General features: G+C 39.9%; 1 protein-coding gene across 1 annotated transcript in view; it reads right to left on the reverse strand.

Moving 5' to 3' along the window:
• Positions 1-2,278: 2,278 nt before the first annotated feature.
• Positions 2,279-20,384, reverse strand: part of LOC115781267 (metabotropic glutamate receptor 8-like) — a 290,231-nt gene continuing 272,125 nt past the window's right edge. The window contains exons 9-10 of the mRNA XM_030730834.1: positions 6,474-6,719; positions 2,279-2,718 (exon numbers count right to left, since the gene is read on the reverse strand). Coding sequence (XP_030586694.1) covers positions 6,684-6,719 — 36 coding nt within the window. The 3' untranslated portion in view covers positions 2,279-2,718; positions 6,474-6,683. The remainder of the gene's footprint in view (positions 2,719-6,473; positions 6,720-20,384) is intronic.

A 20,384-nucleotide genomic window follows, 5' to 3' on the forward strand; every position in this document is an offset into this window, starting at 1 on the left:
CAGACACTTTCTGGAGAAAGTGGTTGCCATTCTTCTCCTGTTGGTGCACAGTTCACACCTTCTCCTGATTTTACTTGCAGGCTGTGGGCCAAGCTCTGATTCAGGCTGCTGTATACCAGCATCTACTGCAGCAGCGGCTGTTGAGTGTGGGGGACAAGGCCGTGTTGAAATTGCTGGGGTCACCAGCATGTGCCCCAGCTCTTCCAGGACCACCTTTCATTAGTATTGTTTGGAGGACTCCCACTCAGGATGGCCTGATTTCCACAGAACAAAGACATATGCGAAAACATCCAGGACACTGTAAAAGAGCCATCAGCCAGAGGCTGGTTTTCCTTTTACAACTGTAGGTATCAACAACTTTGTCTAGGGTTATCCACGCCCTTTTTGCTTCAGGATTGCTATAGGCTTCCTCTTTTTCCCGTTGCTGACCGCTGGTTGCCTGGGCTTTGTGCTCAAAAGAAGCACATTCTTCCCTCGCTTGGGCATATAGGATGCTGCCATGTTAGTTTTAGTGAAAGCAAAGACAGATGACAGAATGTTCTGCTGTCGCAGCTGGAGGAGGTGGTGCGGTAGCTCTGGTTTGTTTCTCCTTGATTGTACCAGAGCCAGTTGTCTCCTGAGGAGTTCCTCTGCCAAGGAAAATTAGGTAAAGAAGTTGTCACATGTGACAGTGTGTCCTTGGAGTCCCTCTGTCAGTTGGAGTGTGACCCTCATTCCCTGGTTAACTTCCCGAATCAGAATTCCCATGTAGGCTCTCATCTCCACTTCATCCACATCCCTCCCATCCTCACACCTCCTCCTCCCATGCAGGTTTCTGTGGGTGCACAGAAGCTAAATTATCTCTTCTGTGATTAAAAACTTCAAAGGCTGACCTCAAGTTGCTGATGTGGGCAATTGCATACAGGGTGGGCCCAAGGGTGAGACCAGTGGGTACTGGATTGTAGTGCAGGGTCTCTTCAGCAGTGGGAAACCACACAATTTTCCAATCATGAGACATCCACTGAGCCGCTAGCTTCTCTGTCTGTGCCACTGATCCAACTGTTGTGTCTGTATTGTCCTCACCCCCTAAAGAAGTAGAATCAGGCACTGGCTGGTGTGATTTTTTTTTTTTTTTTTTTTTTTTAATGAAAAGAACAAAGCTAGAAGTGCTTTCAACATGTGCATCAAAGCCAAGTTTACCTGGGAAACTCAAAGCTCAATAGCTGGTAACTTGGAGGTCATAATCTATTTCAGTCTGGCTTTCAAATACATATTTGTGCTAGAATTTCACATGAAGGCATAATTATTTTCATGCACACACACAAACAATTAAGGGAGTTTTTCCTTCCCACTGTCGCCAAATGCTTGCTCATAGGGGGTCGTTTTGACTGTCGGGTTTTCTCTGTATTATTGTAGGGTCTTTACCCAAAATACAAAGCACCTTGAGCCGACTGTTGTGATTTGGTGCAATATAAATAAAATTAAATTGAATTGAAATTGTTGCATCTTGCATCTCTTAATTATACATTGATTCAATTAGGTCCTCTGCTGTAGGCAATGACATATGTTCTTTTGGTAGGATAAACAATTATAAACATTTGCAGCCAGAATTAAGAAATAGAACAATTGGGATATTATCAGAACCAATACTTGGATAGGCTAGCAGGTTGCAAAAATAAAGTATTTATTATCTTGTAACTATTACAATATTTTTTTGAGTAAAATGTAAGTCATTTTCTTACAGACTTAAAGGGTCCTTTTGCCAACAAGTCACCCCCTTGTGGTGTTTAGAAAGAATGCATGTTAAGGGCATTTGTTGGCTTTACTTTTGAAGCTACGACCACTTATTTTATTCATAAGCTTTTCCCTCACACCAGATTGTTTTCTTGCAATGTGGTGCAAACATCCAGACACCTTGAAAGCAAACAGCAGTGTTTATAAAACATCCACACTTTTTGTTTTTCACTGAGAGGACAACTGCCATTTGAAATTAATGGAAAATCAAAAAGCCACCACACCCAAAATAAAACCGTAACAATTATTTTCTCAATTTATTCTTTTCAAACTTTTTAAAATCCCCTTTAAATAGAGCCAACCATGGCACCGATTTGAGGAACATTATTTTATTATAAATAGAACCTTTGCATAAAAAAGGGCATGCTTTAATTCAATCATGGCATTTAGACATATCACAACCAAAACCTGCCATACAGTTTGCCAAAAACAGTGACCCTGTCATCTCAAAATCCAGGTCAAAGGACAAACATGAGACAAGAATCACAACTTTCACAACCACTATCAATTTTTTTTTAAAAAAACATATACAATTAGAATAGCAACAAACATGGATGGTTCCTACAATATATTTCAAAGGTTTTTAAAAAGTTTATTTAAATAAGACTTTTATTTGACTATCAAGTTACCATCCTCTTGCTTCCTTATTGTGTTTCACATGGATTTTAGTTCTGATTATGACAGATTTTTAGTTCCACTGAAGCCTGTTCCCTGCTGTCTGTAAAGAGAATAAATAAAAAAACAAACAAACAAACCCCACAGATGTCCTCTGATCCTTGAAATTGTTCAGAATACCTTATTTGTGTCACAGCCTATGGTGTCCTTTTCCCCAGGTGTGATGGAAATATGCATGACAAATATCCCAGAATGTCACTCTGCCAAAGTTGCAGTTTCTTCACATGGCATGGTTGGTGTAGCTCACATAGGTGGTTTTTGGAGGTGGCACTGAAGAGAGCAAAGAAAATGGCAGTTTTATAAGGTGAGATGGTAGATGACCAGCTCTACCGCCTGAGCTGTAACCCTCACAATATACCAACCAAATCATCCATCTGGTGTCATTTAAAAAAAATGGAATGGGAAAATCAAAAACATGTTTTATTTGTTATTATCTATCGTCCACCTGGTCCTTACTCAGAGTTTGTCTGATTTCTCAGACTTTTTATCTGATTTAGTGCTCAGTTCAGATAAAATAATTATAGTGGGTGATTTTAACATCCATGTAGATGCTGAGAATGACAGCCTCAACACTGCATTTAATCTATTGTTAGATTCAATTGGCTTCTCTCAAAATGTAAAGGAGCCCACCCACCACTTTAATCATACTCTGGATCTTGTCCTGACATATGGCATAGAAACTGAAGACTTAACAGTATTCCCTGAAAGCCCCCTCCTGTCTGATCATTTCTTAGTAACATTTACATTTACTTTAATGGATTACACAGCAGTGGGGAATAAGTTTTATTACAGTAGAAGTCTTTCTGAAAGTGCTGTAACTAAGTTCAAGGATCTAATTCCTTCATTGTTATGCTCTTCAGTGCCAACACAGTGCAGAGCAGCTACCTAAACTCTGCTCCCAGTGAGGTCGATTATCTCGTCAATAGTTTTACATCCTCACTGCGTATAATTTTGGATACTGTGGCTCCTCTGAAAAGGAAAGCTTCAAATCAGAAGTGCCTGACTCTGTGGTATAATTCACACACGCACAGCTTAAAGCAGATAACCCGAAAGCTGGAGAGGGAATGGCGTCTCACTAAATTAGAAGATGCTCATTTAGCCTGGAAAAAGAGTTTGTTGCTCTATAAAAAAGCCCTCCGTAAAGCTAGGACATCTTACTATTCTTGATTAATTGAAGAAAATAAGAACAACCCCAGGTTTCTTTTCAGCACTGTAGCCAGGCTGACAAAGAGTCAGAGCTCTGTAGAGCCGAGTATTCCTTTCACTTTAACTAGTAGTGACTTCATGGATTTCTTTACAAATAAAATTTTAGACATTAGAGAAAAAATTATTCATAACCATCTCAAAGATTTATCTTTATGTTCAGCTGCTTTCAGCACTGCTGGTATTTGTTTAGACTCTTTTGCTCCAGTTGATCTTTCAGAGTTAACTTCAATAGTTACTTCCTCCAAACCAGCAACATGTTTGTTAGATCCCATTCCTACTAGACTGTTCAAAGAAGTCTTTCCAATTATTGATGCTTCAATCTTAAAAATGATCTGTTTTTATTAGTTGGCTATGTACCACAGACCTTCAAGGTGTCTGTAATTAAACCTCTACTTAAAAAGCCATCACTTGATCCAGCTGTCTTAGCTACTGTAATTATAGGCCAATCTCCAACCTTCCTTTTTTCTCAAAGATTCTTGAAAGTGTAGTTGTAAAACAGCTAACTGATCATCTGCAGAGGAACGGTTTATTTGAAGAGTTTCAGTCAGGTCTCAGAATTCATCACAGTACGGAAACAGCATTATGGAAGGTTACAAATGATCTTCTTAGAGCCTCTGACAGTGGACTCATCTCTGTACTTGTCCTGTTGGACCTCAGTGCAGCTTTTGATACTGTTGACCATAACATTTTATTACAGAGATTAGAGCTTGCTATAGGTATTAAAGGTACTGCACTACAGTGGTTTGAATCATATTTATCTCATAGACTCCAATTTGTTCATGTAAATGGGGAGTCTTCTTCAGACAGTAAGGTTAATAATGGAGTTCCACAGGGTTCTGTGCTAGGACCAATTTTATTTACATTATACATTCTTCCTTTAGGCAGTATTATTAGAAAGCACTGCATCAATTTTCATTGTTATGCAGATGATACTCGGCTTTACCTATCAATGAAGCCAGATGACACACATCAATTAGTTAAACTGCAGGAATGTCTTAAAGATATTAAGGCCTGGATGACCTCTAATTTCCTGCTTCTAAATTCAGATAAAACTGAAGTTCTTGTTCTCGGCCCCACAAATCTTAGAAACATGGTGTCTAACCAGATACTTACTCTGGATGGCATTACTTTGGCCTCCAATAACACTGTAAGAAATCTTGGAGTCATTTTTGACCAGGATATGTCCTTCAATGCACATATTAAACAAATATGTAGGACCGCTTTTTTGCATTTGCGCAATATTTCTAAAATTAGAAACATCCTTTCTCAGAGTGATGCTGAAAAGCTAATTCATGCATTTATTACTTCTAGGGTGGACTATTGTAATTCATTATTATCAGGCCTGTCCCAAAAGCTCCCTGAAAGCCTTCAGCTGATCCAAAATGCTGCAGCTAGAGTACTGACAGGGACTAGAAAGAGAGAGCATATTTCTCCCATATTGGCTTCTCTTCATTGGCTCCCTGTTAAATCTAGAATAGAATTTAAAATTCTTCTCCTCACATACAAGGTCTTTAATAATCAGGCACCATCTTATCTCAAAGACCTCATAGTACCATATCACCCCAATAGAGCACTTCGCTCTCAGACTGCTGGCTTACTTTGTGGTTCCTAGGATACTTAAGAGTAGAATGGGAGGCAGAGCCTTCAGCTTTCAGGCGCCTCTTCTGTGGAACCAGCTTCCAGCTTGGATTCGGGAGACAGACACCCTCTCTATTTTTAAGATTAGGCTTAAAACTTTCCTTTATGATAAAGCTTATAGTTAGGGCTGGATCAGGTGACCCTGAACCATCCCTTAGTTATGCGGCTATAGGCCTCGTCTGCTGGGGGTTCACATAATGCACTGTTTCTCATTCACCTTATTTACTTTGTTTATACTCCACTCTGCATTTAATCATTAATTGATATTAATCTCTGGCTCTCTTCCACAGCATGTCTTTCTCTCCCCTCAGCCCAACCGGTCGCGGCAGATGACTGCCTCTCCCTGAGCCTGGTTCTGCTGGAGGTTTCTTCCTGTTAAAAGGGAGTTTTTCCTTTCCACTGTCGCCAAGTGCTGCTCATAGGGGGTCGTTTTGACTGTTGGGTTTTCTCTGTATTATTGTAGGGTCTTTACCCACAATACAAAGCGCCTTGAGGCGACAGTTTGTTGTGATTGGCGCTATATAAATAAAATTGAATTGAGTTCAATTGAATAACTGGGAAAGGTAACCGCTCGTAAAATAACCTCTCTAAAGAAGACCATGAGATGTGGTTGAACAGAAGCAAGAAGGTGGACTGATCATTTTGTAATGTAACCACCTTAATGCTTATTTCTCTTGGAGGGTTTCCATCACATATGAAATTAATGCCTTTTACAAGACTGAACCTTAGCCTTGTATGAGGCAGAGAGAGTAAAAGTGAGGCGAGAGCTTGTTAAATAAAGATCAGTTCAGTCGGCACATCTCTGATGAGTAAACAATTGAATGTCTCAATTTTTTTAACAAGCTAAGAAGTAGCCTTGAAGTCTAATTCTGAGTTGTAATAGATCTAGTCTCGGGTGATGTCTGAGTAACCTCCAGCAACTTCATGTTAAATACTTTATTACTGAAGAAAGGCTTCACCCTGCTCCAACTTACTTCCAAACTGACACTTCCTTTCACAGCACAGAAAATAATTAATTCTTGTTAGCACAATATATATTTTCTTGCACATCTGTTCTCTCTAAACTTAATACTTTTACCATAATTGAAAGGCTTAGTCTCACATTAAAGTCAATCCTTTTGTTCCTTGTCTCTTCCTGAGTTTTTAATGTCAGCTATCAAAAATCTCCCAGTCACACTCACCACTAGTCTCCATACCCTCACAAAGCTCAGTCTTCACTTCACCATTGGGCCCGCTCGGCCGCCAGGTGTGACAGTTTGCTGGTCATGTGGCAGCAGTGACGATGGCCTTGAAGCTGCGTTTACGTTTGGGGACGTTCCGCTCGGGGTGGAAGATGATGATGTATACCTTTGGCATGTAGAGCATGCCTAGAGAGACAGAAGCGCTGAGGCTTAGGGAGACGTCAATGTGGCCGTCTGGATGTACATCTGTGGAAAAAACAAGGGAGGAGACAGTTGATAATATAAGATTCAAAGAGACAGTAAGATGACAAGGACATCATCCTCCAATTAATTCTCAATTGCAGTGTGAAGAACTATGAAACTTCTTGTGCTTTTAGCGATGCTTTCCGTAATAATTCCCAAAGATTTCCCATACAGTCATATAAAATGAAGTATTCTCTTTTGTAATTCGCTACACAAAATTAGAGTTTGAATAAAGTTGTATTCAGAATTGATCTTTAATAAGAATATTAGTGATGTAGTAGCTTATCCAGCTCAAGATCATTCACAATTCAGATTTTATTGTAATGGTGTGAAGTACAGAAAGAAAGCGATAAGTTTCTTTTTCATTTGTTGGGTGGCTGACTAATGAAATTACAAACTACTGAGAAGTCAAGGAGGCTCGCAAACAGTCATATCTCATTCAACACCAAATGAAAGTGTCTCAGTTCAGGAATATCATGTCAGTAGTAGTCATGGCCATAAAAAGCATGAAAATATGTGAATGCATGAGCAATATTTACATAGCATAGGAAGAGCGCAGTTACACCCTTCCTAATAGCAGATTTGTACTCTGTGTTAAATCTATGCCATAGGTACATTGTAACTGCAAACCTTTCTGAAACCCTACAGTGTAACTGTAAACCACTTGACATGCACTGCCATGGAAATGAAGCTACATATTGCCAACAACACAGCCTGTCTGGTATAAATGTTGACCATGACATCTTGCATGGGATACATGTAGGCTTCACTGCTGAAGTATAATTCAAGCATAATTTAGAAGTCAATACAGCTACTATGAAAGTAAATGTTTGCAAAATGTGTTCATAGACCACTCCCTTAATGATTTGTGACCAGTAAAATCATGATCATCACCATCTATCAGAATGGTAATTGGACTGGTTCATATTGCACTTTTCTACCCTACTTTGAGCACTCAAAGAAAGCACTTAGCATAGAAAGAAGTGCTTATACAACATGTCTCAGATTTATACAAGCACTTCTTTCTATGGCTAAGTGCTTTCTATCCAACATTCACAAGCATTTCATATTCTTACAGCTGCAGTATCTTGCCAACCTATTCCTTATTTTGGCATACAGTGGAGCAGTTGGGGATCGAACCACCAACCTTTCGATTAATAGGCGACCTGTTCTAATTCCACAGGTAAAGCCCCCCAAATGGTATGCAACATGTGGGTCAAAGTGATATTGTGAGCCATCACATCATTTAGTGTCTCATTTCTTGATCTCTTTATTAGGACTGTGGAATGCAGATGAAGGCTGTGAAAAGTCCATTGTGGATTAAAATATTGCGCTTGCATATTGTTACAGTAAAGGTAGCTAAAGTGCTTTCCTTAAATTAAAACATATTAACTTGTACTGCTTCCTAAATTATTTCCTCAGATCAATTCTATACCTTTTCCTAACATTTCCCTAATATTTTATTGTTTTGCTTGAGAGTCCATGTACAGTTGATTCATTTTCGTGTGCTTGATTAAAGTGATTTCTGATGAACTTTTATTTCACCTTTTGTTAACTTATGAGGACTTCAATTCCGTTCAAGTTTTATTTACATAGCGCCAAAGCACAAACAGTCACCTCAAAGAACTTTAATATTGTAGATAAAGACCATACAATCTACAGAGAACTACTCCAACAATCAGATGAACCCCTCATAAGCAAGAATTTGGCGACATGGGACGGAAACACTCCCTTTTAACAGGGAAGAACCTCTGACAGAAACCAGCATCGGGGGGGGGGGGGGGGGGTGGGGGGGGGGGGGGGGGGGGACCCATCTGCCACAACTGGTTGGGGGTGAGGAGAGGGAGACAAAAGACATGCTGTGGAAGAGAGCCAGAGATTAACAATAACTAAGGGTTAAATGCAGAGTGGTGTGTAAACACACAGAGTGAAAAGAGGTGAAAAAGAACTATTCAGTTAAATTGGAAAGCCCCCAGCAGCCTAGGCCTATTGCAGTGGAACTATGGGAGGTTCAGGGTCACCTGATCCAGCCCTAACTTTAGATACAGCCACTTAAAATGGCAGGTGAGGTAGGACCCAGAATATAAGACTCATCAGGCAAAACTTAACTTAAATGTGGTTTATTAGAAGGGACAAGAAATAATAAACACAACTACACTGGGGCTGGATGGGTGCCAGAATGAAACATAAAACTATGGGGCAGGGGGACTCACAACAAGCTACACGCTGACAATGACATGACAAACGAGCAGGGAAAAACACAGGGCTTAAATACAAACACAGGATAACAAGAGGATTGGGAACAGGTGGAGACACAGCTGGGAATAATTAAACAGGACGAGGAAGTAAAATTAAATACAAGGCAGACAAGACAAAGACTGACAAAGTAAAACAGGGATCAATGGGGTACCAAGACAGAAACGCAGACTTAACGCAGCACTAGAAATAAAATACGTACATGAGACAAGAAGAACAAAATAGATAGGAGCACAGAGACATATGGAAGATAAGTACAAAGGGAAACAGGTATTCAATATGAAAAACTATGAATAATAATGGAATATACTAATACAACTAATGGTTGTATAAGCGCTTTGAGTGCTCATACTGAGTAGAAAAGCGTTATATAAGAACTAGTCCATTTACCATTTACCATAATATAAATTACGAATCCAAACCATAAGTAAGCTTAGAAACACGACAAAAACAGAAACATAAGAGAAAGAATACAAAATGCTCAAGACCATGAAACACTGATATAAAATTTGCTTGCAGCTAACAAAGTAGAGGATATGCACACTGAACAATTATGCTTTTTAAACAAAAAAGTAAATTAAAGATTTAAACATGATTTGATTATTGCTGGGTTCAGTGAATGGCACATTTAGATGAGATGCGATATACTGTAAAGCAGTGGGATCACAAAACAATGCTGTATGTGCATGTACAGAAATATGTGGAGTTCCATTCAACAGATGCCGGTGACCAAATAAATTAACAATCACAACGGCAATGATTGCAGTCATGTAGGCTTACTTTCAGCATTACTCGATGCACTGAGGTGTCTGTCGCTAAACTGAGTTTCTCTCTCCACTGTGAAAGCGTCCAAATGCAACAACAGATCGATGTTACCCAAAAGTGCCCAGCCAAATACTGCAGTATTTATTTATGTGTACAAAAACTGTGTATGCTGACAGATAGGAGAGAATTAATTAATCTGGTTTTCACACATAATGAAAATAGAAACAGCTCTCCCAGCCCCCACAAACACGGAAATTCAACCCCAATCACAAACATCCCTCTATGGTATTTTTCATTACAGTGGTGTAAGTGTGGCTTAAGGTGCAGGAACCTCCTGCTGGCTATACTGGCTTTCTTAAGACTGATGATAAATAAATAAATAAATAAGCACATTAATTACATGATTTGTAAAGGATTGAATGGATATTGTCACCAGTTTTACAATAATTTATGGATTGCTTAATTTTAAAATGTCATAAACTACCTGCCATAAATCACTTTCTGTATTTGAAATTTTGAAATTTTGGTTCAAAAATACATTGTCACCATCACTTATATACTGTATATTGGAGTCACTTCATAACATTGATTGGAAAAAAGTTTGGATGCTCCCTCAAAATTTGTAATTACAAATTTAAGGAGGTTTCATATAAAATTATACAGAAATGTTACCCTGCCAACCAATATATGGAAAAGTTCAAAAAAAGACATTAATACAAATTGTTCTTTTTAGTAACTCCCACCCAGAAACAGTCATCTATTTTGGCATTGTTGACACACCAAACAATTTTGGGGAGACCTCTGCTGACTTTTCATTGATCATCTCATCAAAGATTTTGTTTTATGCTGGGAAATGTTGCTTTTGGTTTACATAATTATGCTAAGAAAAAAGGTAAATATTCTTCTTAATTAAAAAAATGGGAGATATATGGTCCCATTTGCGAGTGCCAGTCAATACACATGCTGCTGCATTTTGGACCAATTGTAATCGATGAAGGTGCAATTGACTGACACCTGAATAGAGGCTATTACAATAATCAAGGCGGGATGAGATAAAGGCATGGATCGCTCTCTCAAAGTCCCCAAAGGCGAGAAAAGCTTTCACCTTAGCGAGTAGTCGGAGATGAAAGAAGCTCGATTTGACGACAGCATTCATATGTTTCTCAAGTCAATTTGCTGTCAAAAATCACTCCTAGATTTCTCGCAAAGGGTTTATTGAAAGGCTTTAGAGGGCCGAGATCATGGAGGTCAGGGGTACCAAACACAAAAACCTCAGTCTTTTGATCATTCAAGCTAAGAAAATTTGAAGCCACCCATAACTTGATATCCTCTAAACAATTCAGCAAGGCCTTTAATGGACTCATAGAACCACGTTTTAGCAGCAAGTAGATCTGGGAATCATCAGCATAGCAATGATACTGTATGCCATGTTTCTTAAAAACTGAGCCCAAGGGGAGCACGTAGATTGAAAATAGAAGTGGGCCAAGAATGGACCCCTGGGGGACCCCACAGGTAAACAGGCTTTTTGAGGAAGATATAGTCCCCAGTCTAACTGCAAAAGTTCTGTTGGTTAAAATCCCTAAGAATTAAAAACACTGTCATACTTCGGCATAGTTTCTGCCAGAAATTCAGAAAAGTCTTGGATAAAATCCTTGTTATATTTCGAAGGTCGGTAAACTAAAGTGCACAGCACCGGGGTGGAAAGTTTAATCTCAAATAGTTGCAGTTCAAAGCTGGAGTAGCCGTCAACTGCTAGCTGCCGACAGTTAAGTGTTTTTAAAAACAGCGGCCAGCCCTCCACCACTGCCAGTTGAACGAGGTGAGTTAAAATAGTGACAGTTTGGTGGGACAAGTTCAGAGAGTGGGCTCAACTCACCTGTGCGTAGCCAAGTTTCCATCACCAGAAGAAAATCCAGGTGACGAGAAGTAAAGAAGTCATTTAGGATGGAAGTCTTGTTGGCTAGCGATCTAGCATTAATATTCATGTTTGCTGCCCGAATAAGCCGCTGACAAACGATTTTTTTAAATCTTCTGGACTTCTGGACTAATTTAATCTCACTCAATCAGTTAAAGGCTCAACTCACGAACACGGACATACTCTGGACCTTGTGTTGTCTAGTGGCCTATCTCTTTATAACATAGAAATCTGTGAACCAAATCTTTCTGATCACATGCCTATAATATTTGAGTGTTCACTTTCAAGCCAACCTGTGAAACTTGACATACCCTTACATCAATCTCGCATTGTCACCCCAGCTACTGCTGATCGGTTTTCCTCTTCTCATCAAATTAGTAACCATGCCATGCTTTTTGATGGGTCTTCCCACTTAAACACTGACAACGTACTTTCCCTGTTCAATTCAGTTTGTTTGGAAATCCTTGACTCTATTGCTCCTCTCATAACTAGGAGTCAAAAAGTTAAAACCGAGCCTTGGTTAAATAGTGCTACCAGAGAAATCAGACAACTATGTAGAAAAGCTGAACGAAAATGGAAAAAAGGTAAGCTCCAGGTGTCTTTTATTGCACTCAAAGAATCCCTGAAAAACTATCAAACAGCTGTAAAAGCAGCAAAAACAAAATACTTCACTGAGATGGTGTCTAATAACTACCACACACCACATATTTTATTTAAAGTTATTAAGTCTGTTCTCAATCCTCCTGATGTAGCGTCCTCCTCTTTTGTAGCGTCTACAGAGATGTGTGAAAATTTACTGAGATTCTTTGTTGACAGGGTTGCTAATATCAGGTCTAATATCATCCCCCCTGTCAGTGACTCATTTGTTCACCCATCTACTTCTGCCATTTTTTACCACTTCGAGCCCGTTTCCCTCTCTTTATTGAACCATATTGTCTGCCACTTGAATCCCACGAGCTGTCTCCTAGATATTATTCCATCTCGACTACTTAAAAATGTCTTTCATACTGTGGTAACAAACGTTTTGTCTATTATAAACAGTAGTTTAATTTCTAGTCACGTCCCTGCTAACTTTAAACATGCTGTAGTGGAACCTGTCCTTAAAAAAACAAATCTCAACCCTACAATCTTATCCAATTTCAGACCAATCTCCAAACTACCTTTCCTCTCTAAGGTCCTGGAAAAAGTTGTTTTTCTTCAGCTCCAGACTTTTTTAGATTAAAACAATAGTACTGAAGTATACCAATCTGTATTTAAAATTCACCACAGCACTGAAACCGCTCTTTTAAAAGTACTGAATGACCTCCTAACTATTACTGACTCCGGTGATTCTGCAATGCTAGTACTCTTGGACCTCACTGCTGCCTTTGATACAGTAAATCATAGTATCCTCTTATCTAGATTAGAGCATTGTGTGGTAGTGATGGGTTGGTTGCGAACGATCCGGCTCTAAGAGCCGGCTCTTTGAAGTGAACGACGGGAGCCGGCTCCCGATAGTGAGCCGTTTCTTTTTTCTTTTCGTTCGTTTCCTTTTTTGTTTTTGTTTTTTTGTGGAAACGTGATTGGTTAAGATGAATGGTAGCATATGATCGTCTACACTGAGCGGGAGGGGAGGGTCCACGGACACAGTGTGCAGTAAGTAAACAAACACGAGAGAGGGAGGGGCTCCTGTAAAATGCGCTCGGAGACAGGAAAGAGCCAGAGGAAGTTGAGCGTTACACAGAGGCTACACGTGAGAACGGTGAGGAAAATGAGTGATGGAAAGCGTAGCAAAGACTGGAAACATTTTAACCTTATACCTCCAAACATGTCGAACAAGACACAGCGTACTTCAAAAGTGCCACCGTGTGCGGACTTCCGGTCACAAATATCGACTGTGAAGTGTAATTTCTGAGCTTTCAGGGACCGTTTGAATTTTTTCGATAGCACGAATGGTCACGGAGTTACGGTGAAAAGCCAGCTGATCAAATTCTTTTGACCAGCTGACTCTGAGGTGAGACCTACGTCTTAATCAGCTGTTCGGCTTGTAAGGTCAGGAAACCCGCGATTCAGCAGCGATCAATTGGCCTTAAAGGATTATTCTGATAGACAGACAGAGTGTAGACTGCGAATTTAAAATTTAATATCGAGCAGGCTGCACAAACAACCTACATAGGTATACTGTATACGAATTGTTCATCCCTCAGTGTAATTAGAAGAACAAAACAGGGCAGGTCATCAGGCAGGAGAAACAGGATCAACTCCTCAAAGGCCCTTGTTTTTTCTGATTTCCAATCTTTTGTTTTATAATTTGTATTTGGAACACTCTATTATATGTTGAGTATATAAAGAAATGTTTGATATAGGCCTAATGTATGGTTTTACATTACTAATTCATTTTACACTTTTTTCTTTTAAATTATAATCTAAGGAGCCATTTGGGAGCCGAAAGAGCCGGCTCTTCTTTGGGAGCCGAGCCTAAAGAACCAACTCTCTGAAAACAGCCGGAAGTCCCATCACTATTGTGTGGGAATCAAAGGAACAACACTTAAATGGTTCAAATCTTACTTAACCAGAGCCAACCTGGCCAAAGCAGAAATAATAGCTGACTGGGATGCATGACCCAGGAAACGAAGATTCTGGTGTTCCACTCTCCTTCTACGAAGACGGGGCGAGAGGTGCCGAGGGGCAGCGATGCTAGAGAGTGGGGTGACGGGCACGATCCACTGGTAGGCGGGTTCCAATGACTGCTGGGAAACAATTCCCACCAGGTCGAAGACCCTCATCAGATCGCAAGGATCAGCCGCTGAGAAGGACGCCAAGCAGTTTTTTAATCTTGCTGTCACACCACTGCGTTTCCCTCGCTTCCTGCGGCGTTTGTTAGTGAGAAGCCAGGGTGGTCCGCGACGAAGGCACAGTGGTACGGTCTCTAGCATAGGTGGAATATTAAATCCATGACATCCTGGAATCGGTTGGTACTGCTCTTCAACAGTGGCTCTAATCCTCAGGAGGAATAGGCAATTGTAGACCAGATGAGAGGAAACATCGGTGAAAAAATCTGATGCAAGCAAAACAAACACAAGCAAAGCAGGCAAAAGCTGACGGCAAGCCACGAACACCGGCACCATCTTGTCTCCAGAGTAAATTTAGTAATACAACCTGTTGTTCTGTAGTATTCAGAAAGGATAAAGAGCATTATTATTAACTTGCTGATTCAACAAATCAGAAGGCTATTAAAACTTTAAATTTATGTTCCACTTGCATCCTTTTGTTTAATATAGACAACTTCTGGCTCACTGGTTTGTTTGCTTTTCTGTATACTGTTCATTGTATATTTGTATTTCTAAAAATTTCAGTAAAGTCAATTGAGGAAAAAAAAGCACTCTCATAAAAACAGTCCTCCAGTTTGTATTTTCTTGAACTGTAGGACCACGTTAACGTGAGATTTTTGCTCTTCTCATTTTAGTGCTTGTTGTTCAGCTGTCATACATCATTTGCATCACAGTGAAACATTTTCACCTCTCAATGATCAAGTGTGCAATAAAACATTTTCTGTAGACAAGAAGACAAGACAAGAAATCCATAGAAATCTCTGAGTGAATACCACTGTTAAAATCTGATTTTAAAAGTATGCAACCAATAGTCTTTTAAGACATGCACTTACTGGGGTTAGGTTAATTGGCTACTCTAAATTCCCCATAGGTGTGAATGAGAGCTTGAATGTGAGTGTGAAAGGTTGTTTGTCTCTCTGTGTTGGCCCTGCAACAGGCTGGCGACCTGTTCAGGGTGTACCCCGCCTCTCGCCCTATGACAGCTGGGATAGGCTCCAGCCCCCCCGACCCTGAACAGGATGAGTGGAAGAATGGATGGATGGATGGATGGATGGATGGATGGATGGATGGATGCAACCAATAGTATATATTCATAAAATGGGTGTGAAGACATCTGTAAACTTTGTGACATCATGTTGAATTTATAATAAAATATATCCATAAATCATTTCCACCTGGAATGATCTCGTAAGTTAGAATAGAATAGAACTGAATGCATTTATTTTTCACTATACAGAATGTGCAATGAGATTGGAAGGCCACTCCTGTTTCAGTGCAACAATGTAGAAAGTCCACACATAAATATATATAAATAAAATAGAATGTATGAAAAAATAAAATAAATAGATATATAAATATAGTCATGATGTACAGTGGGTAAGTATTGCACTTTGGGGAATGAATATTGCACTCTTCAGGAGTAGAGAATATTCAGTATGAGTAATATAATATTGCACAGAGATGTGGGTATTGCACAGACTGGGTGAATGTGTGAATTCAGAGAGGTTATTGCTTTGGCAAAGAAACTATTCTTGAGTCTGTTTGTTCTGGCTTTGATAAACCTGTAGGGCCTGCCAGAGCTGTCCTTGATGATGTTTTTGGTGCTGCTGTCCATCAGGGAGGGGACAGGGTAGCCAATAATTCTTTGTGCTGTCTTGACAGCCATCTGAAGCCTTCCTGTCTGCCTTTGTGCAGCTGCTGTACCCATACATTACGACAGCAGGCTCTCAATAGACGAGTGGTCAGACAGCAAGTTCAAGTCTAAGTTGCTCTTCCTGAGGACCCTCTCTCTTTCAAGTTCCTGTCAGTACTCTAGTTACAGCATTTTGGATCAACTGAAAGCTTTTCAGGGAGTTAATTTTTTTATACCATAATCTGATAATAATTAATTACAATAGTCCAGCATAGAAGTAAAAATGCATGAACTGGCTTTTCATCATCACTCTGAGAGATATTGCACAAGTGCAAGAAAGCAGTCCTACATGTTTTTTTAATATGTGCATTGAAGGAAAAAACTGACTCCAAGATTACACACAGTGTTACTGGTGGCTAAGATATTGTCGTCCAGACTAAGTATTGGTTAGACACCGTGTTTCTAAGATGCTTAGGGCCAAGTACCGCATTATAAGGAGCACTATCAATGAACAGGTCTATTTTCACACATAAGGCGCACCGGGTTATAAGGCGCATGATAAAACATATGTAGAGTGAAGCAAAAGCGTCAGGTAAGTCGAACTTTATTCAACTCATTCACAATAACTCAGAATATTGTTCAGTTGTAACAAATACAGAAAAATACCCTCACATTTTAAATCATTCACAAATCCATCAAGTTCCTCATCTTCAGTGTCTGAGTTGAACAGTTGGGCAATTTCGGCATCAAGCATGCCGGGTTCCCTCTCGTCGTTATCCGAGTCAGTCTCGTCGTTATTACTGTTTTGTTTTGGTTGCGGCCCACAGCAACCATTTAATTGTTAATACAAGGGCAACTTTTGCTGGCAATCTCTTGCTATCTTCTTCAACATCTTAACAGACGCTACAATATATTCTTTATTAATGAGGGTAAGAACAAGTCATTTCTTCATTTTATATATAAGCCCTTCACAAATCCTGTGCACCAGTATATTTACTGATATAAGCAAAGAAAAAATATTTAAAGAAAAAAAAAAAAAAGGAAACACCCGACTCAACACCAGAAACCTGAAAACTCCGCTGTCACCGTGTTTTGTGTACATACAGCGCTCGTACTGCGTCCCTTCACACGCTGTGGCATCGCCCGGACCTCTCTTTGGCACCGAGGGGGACAGTGCACACACACACCCGGACCTCGATTTATCCTTTAGCTACTTCTAGTGATTTTTGAGACAGCCAACAGAGAGTTTTGTTGCACAAAAGTTGGCAACAGCGCCGGTCGCTGATCACCAGATTACCCACAATACTTACTTGCTGCTTGCTTACATACTTGCTGCGTCGCACTCACAGCTTGTTCCTGTCTAATATCGTCAGTAGAGTCATTTGTGAATCGATGATGGACTATTTTAGAAAATTTAATGAGACCATTGAACTGATCTGCCAGACTGGAGGCCGTATCACTGCAGACCACGGAATGGTGCAGTGGTGTGGATGCCTTGGCCATCGGCGTCAGATGGCAGTGCTCAACTATTTGAAAAGCGTATGCTGGGTGTTACCCCCTTGTTGTACACTCTGGAAAATGTCAATATTTATTAAACGTCTCTTACCAAAGTCGCACTAAAAGATTTCGACAGATTTTTGAGCGCAGTGTACCACATAAAATTGTTTCAAGGTCAGTAAGCACAAGAAGAATTCATACATAAGGCGCACTGGATTATAAGCTGCACTGCTGATTTTTGAGGAAATTTAAGGATTTTAAGTGCGCCTTATAGCCCGCAAAATACGGTAACTGGCTTCACATATAGATCAAGCTGGGCATCATCTGCATAGCAAGGACAATGTATACAATGCCTTCTAATTAAATTGCCTAAGGGAAGCATGTATAATGTAAATAGGATTGATCCTAGCACAGGACCCCTGTGGAACTAATAGAAAGAGGAGCAGCCCAGCAATTCAAATGTTGAGAGTGCAGACAATGATGAAAAAACAACTTTTTCATCAAGGGAAAAGTATTCGGCCCTCTTGAACTTTTCAACTTTTGCCACATTCAGGCTTCAAACAAAGATATAAAATTTTAATTTTTTGTGAAGAATCAACAACAAGTGGGACACAATCGTGAAGTGGAATGAGATTTATTGGATGTGTCAAACTTTTTAACAAATAAAAACTGAAAAGTGGGGTGTGCAATATTATTTGGCCCCGATTACTTTCAGTGCAGCAAACTCACTCCAGACGTTCAGTGAGGATCTCTGAATGATCCAATGTTGTCCCAAATGACTGATGATGATAATAGAATCCACCTGTGTGTAATCAAGTCTCCGTATAAATGCACCTGCTCTGTGATAGTCTCAGGGTTCTGTTCAAAGCTCAGAGAGCATCATGAAGACCAAGGAACACACCAGGCAGGTCCGAGATACTGTTGTGGAGAAGTTCAAAGCCGGATTTGGATACAAAAGATTTCCCAAGCTTTGAACTTCTCAAGGAGCACTGTGCAAGCAATCATATTGAAATGGAAGGAGTATCAGACCACTGCAAATCTACCAAGACCCGGCCGTCCCTCTAAACTTTCATCTCAAACAAGGAGAAGACTGATCAAAGATGCAGCCAAGAGGCCCATGATCACTCTGGATGAACTGCAGAGATCTACAGCTGAGGTGGGAGAGTCTGTCCATAAGACAACAATCAGTCATACACTGCACAAATCTGGCCTTTATGGAAGAGTGGCAAGAAGAAAGCCATTTCTCAAAGATATCCATAAAAAGTCTCATTTAAAGTTTGCCACAAGCCACCTGGGAGACACACCAAACATGTGGAAGAAGGTGCTCTGGTCAGATGAAACCAAAATCGAACTGGCCACAATGCAACAATATGTTTGGCATAAAAGCCACAGCTCATCACCCTGAACACACCATCCCCACTGTCAAACATGGTGGTGGCAGCATCATAATTTGGGCCTGCTTTTCGTCAGCAGGGACAGGGAAGATGGGAAGATGGATGGGGCCAAATACAGGACCATTCTGGAAGAAAACCTGTTGGAGTCTGCAAGAGACCTGAGACTGGGATGGAGATTTATCTTCCAACAAGACAATGATCCAAAACATAAAGCCAAATCTACAATGGAATGGTTCACAAATAAACGTATCCAGGTGTTGGAATGGCCAAGTCAAAGTCCAGACCTGAATCCAATCAAGAATCAGTGGAAAGAGCTGAAGACTGCTGTTCACAAACGCTCCATCCAACCTCACTGAGCTCGAGCTGTTTTGCAAGGAAGAATGGGCAAGAATTTCAGTCTCTCGATGTGCAAAACATACCCCAAGCGACTTGCAGCTGTAATTGCAGCAAAAAGGTGGTGCTACAAAGTATTAACGCAAGGGGGCCAAATAATATTGCACACCCCACTTTTCAGTTTTTTATTTGTTAAAAAAGTTTGACACATCCAATAAATTTCATTCCACTTCACGATTGTGTCCCACTTGTTGATTCTTCACAAAAAATTAAAATTTTATATCTTTATGTTTGAAGCCTGAAATGTGGCAAAAAGTTGAAAAGTTCAAGAGGGCCGAATACTTTCGCAAGGCACTGTAAATAGATAGATTTATTACAGACTCATAGTCCACATCAAATAAAAAAACAAACAAATCAGTCAATGATAAAAGGAAAAAAGAAAAAACAAGGGCACATTAAAAAAAAACATAAAAAGACTCCTAATCTTTTAGGAGGCAGTCATACCAATGTTTCTAATATACCGATGTACATCTTATTGTACTATATTTAATGTTAGTCAACAGTATGATAATTCTATTATTGGACTCATTTAGTCGGCAAATAAATTTATACATAGATTCCTTAAAACAGCCATCAAAGAACTGACATTAACAGACATAAACAGTTCACTGGCACTGCTCCATGTGGGCTTCTTTAATAAAGTCTTAATGCATCATTATACAGGGGTTGGACAATGAAACTGAAACACCTGGTTTTAGACCACAATAAATTATTAGTATGGTGTTAGGGCCCCTTTTGCAGCCAATACAGTGTCAATTCATCTTGGGAATGACATATACAAGTCCTGCACAGTGGTCAGAGGGATTTTAAGCCATTCTTCTTGCAGGATAGTGGCCAGGTCACGACATGATGCTGGTGGAGGAAAACGTTTCCTGACTCGCTCCTCCAAAACACCCCAAAGTGGCTCAATATTATTTAGATCTGGTGACTGTGCAGGCCATGGGAGATGTTCAACTTCACTTTCATGTTCATCAAACCAATCTTTCACCAGTCTTGCTGTGTATT

This window comes from Archocentrus centrarchus, chromosome 6, assembly GCF_007364275.1.
Source record: "Archocentrus centrarchus isolate MPI-CPG fArcCen1 chromosome 6, fArcCen1, whole genome shotgun sequence".
Classification (NCBI taxonomy): domain Eukaryota; kingdom Metazoa; phylum Chordata; class Actinopteri; order Cichliformes; family Cichlidae; genus Archocentrus; species Archocentrus centrarchus.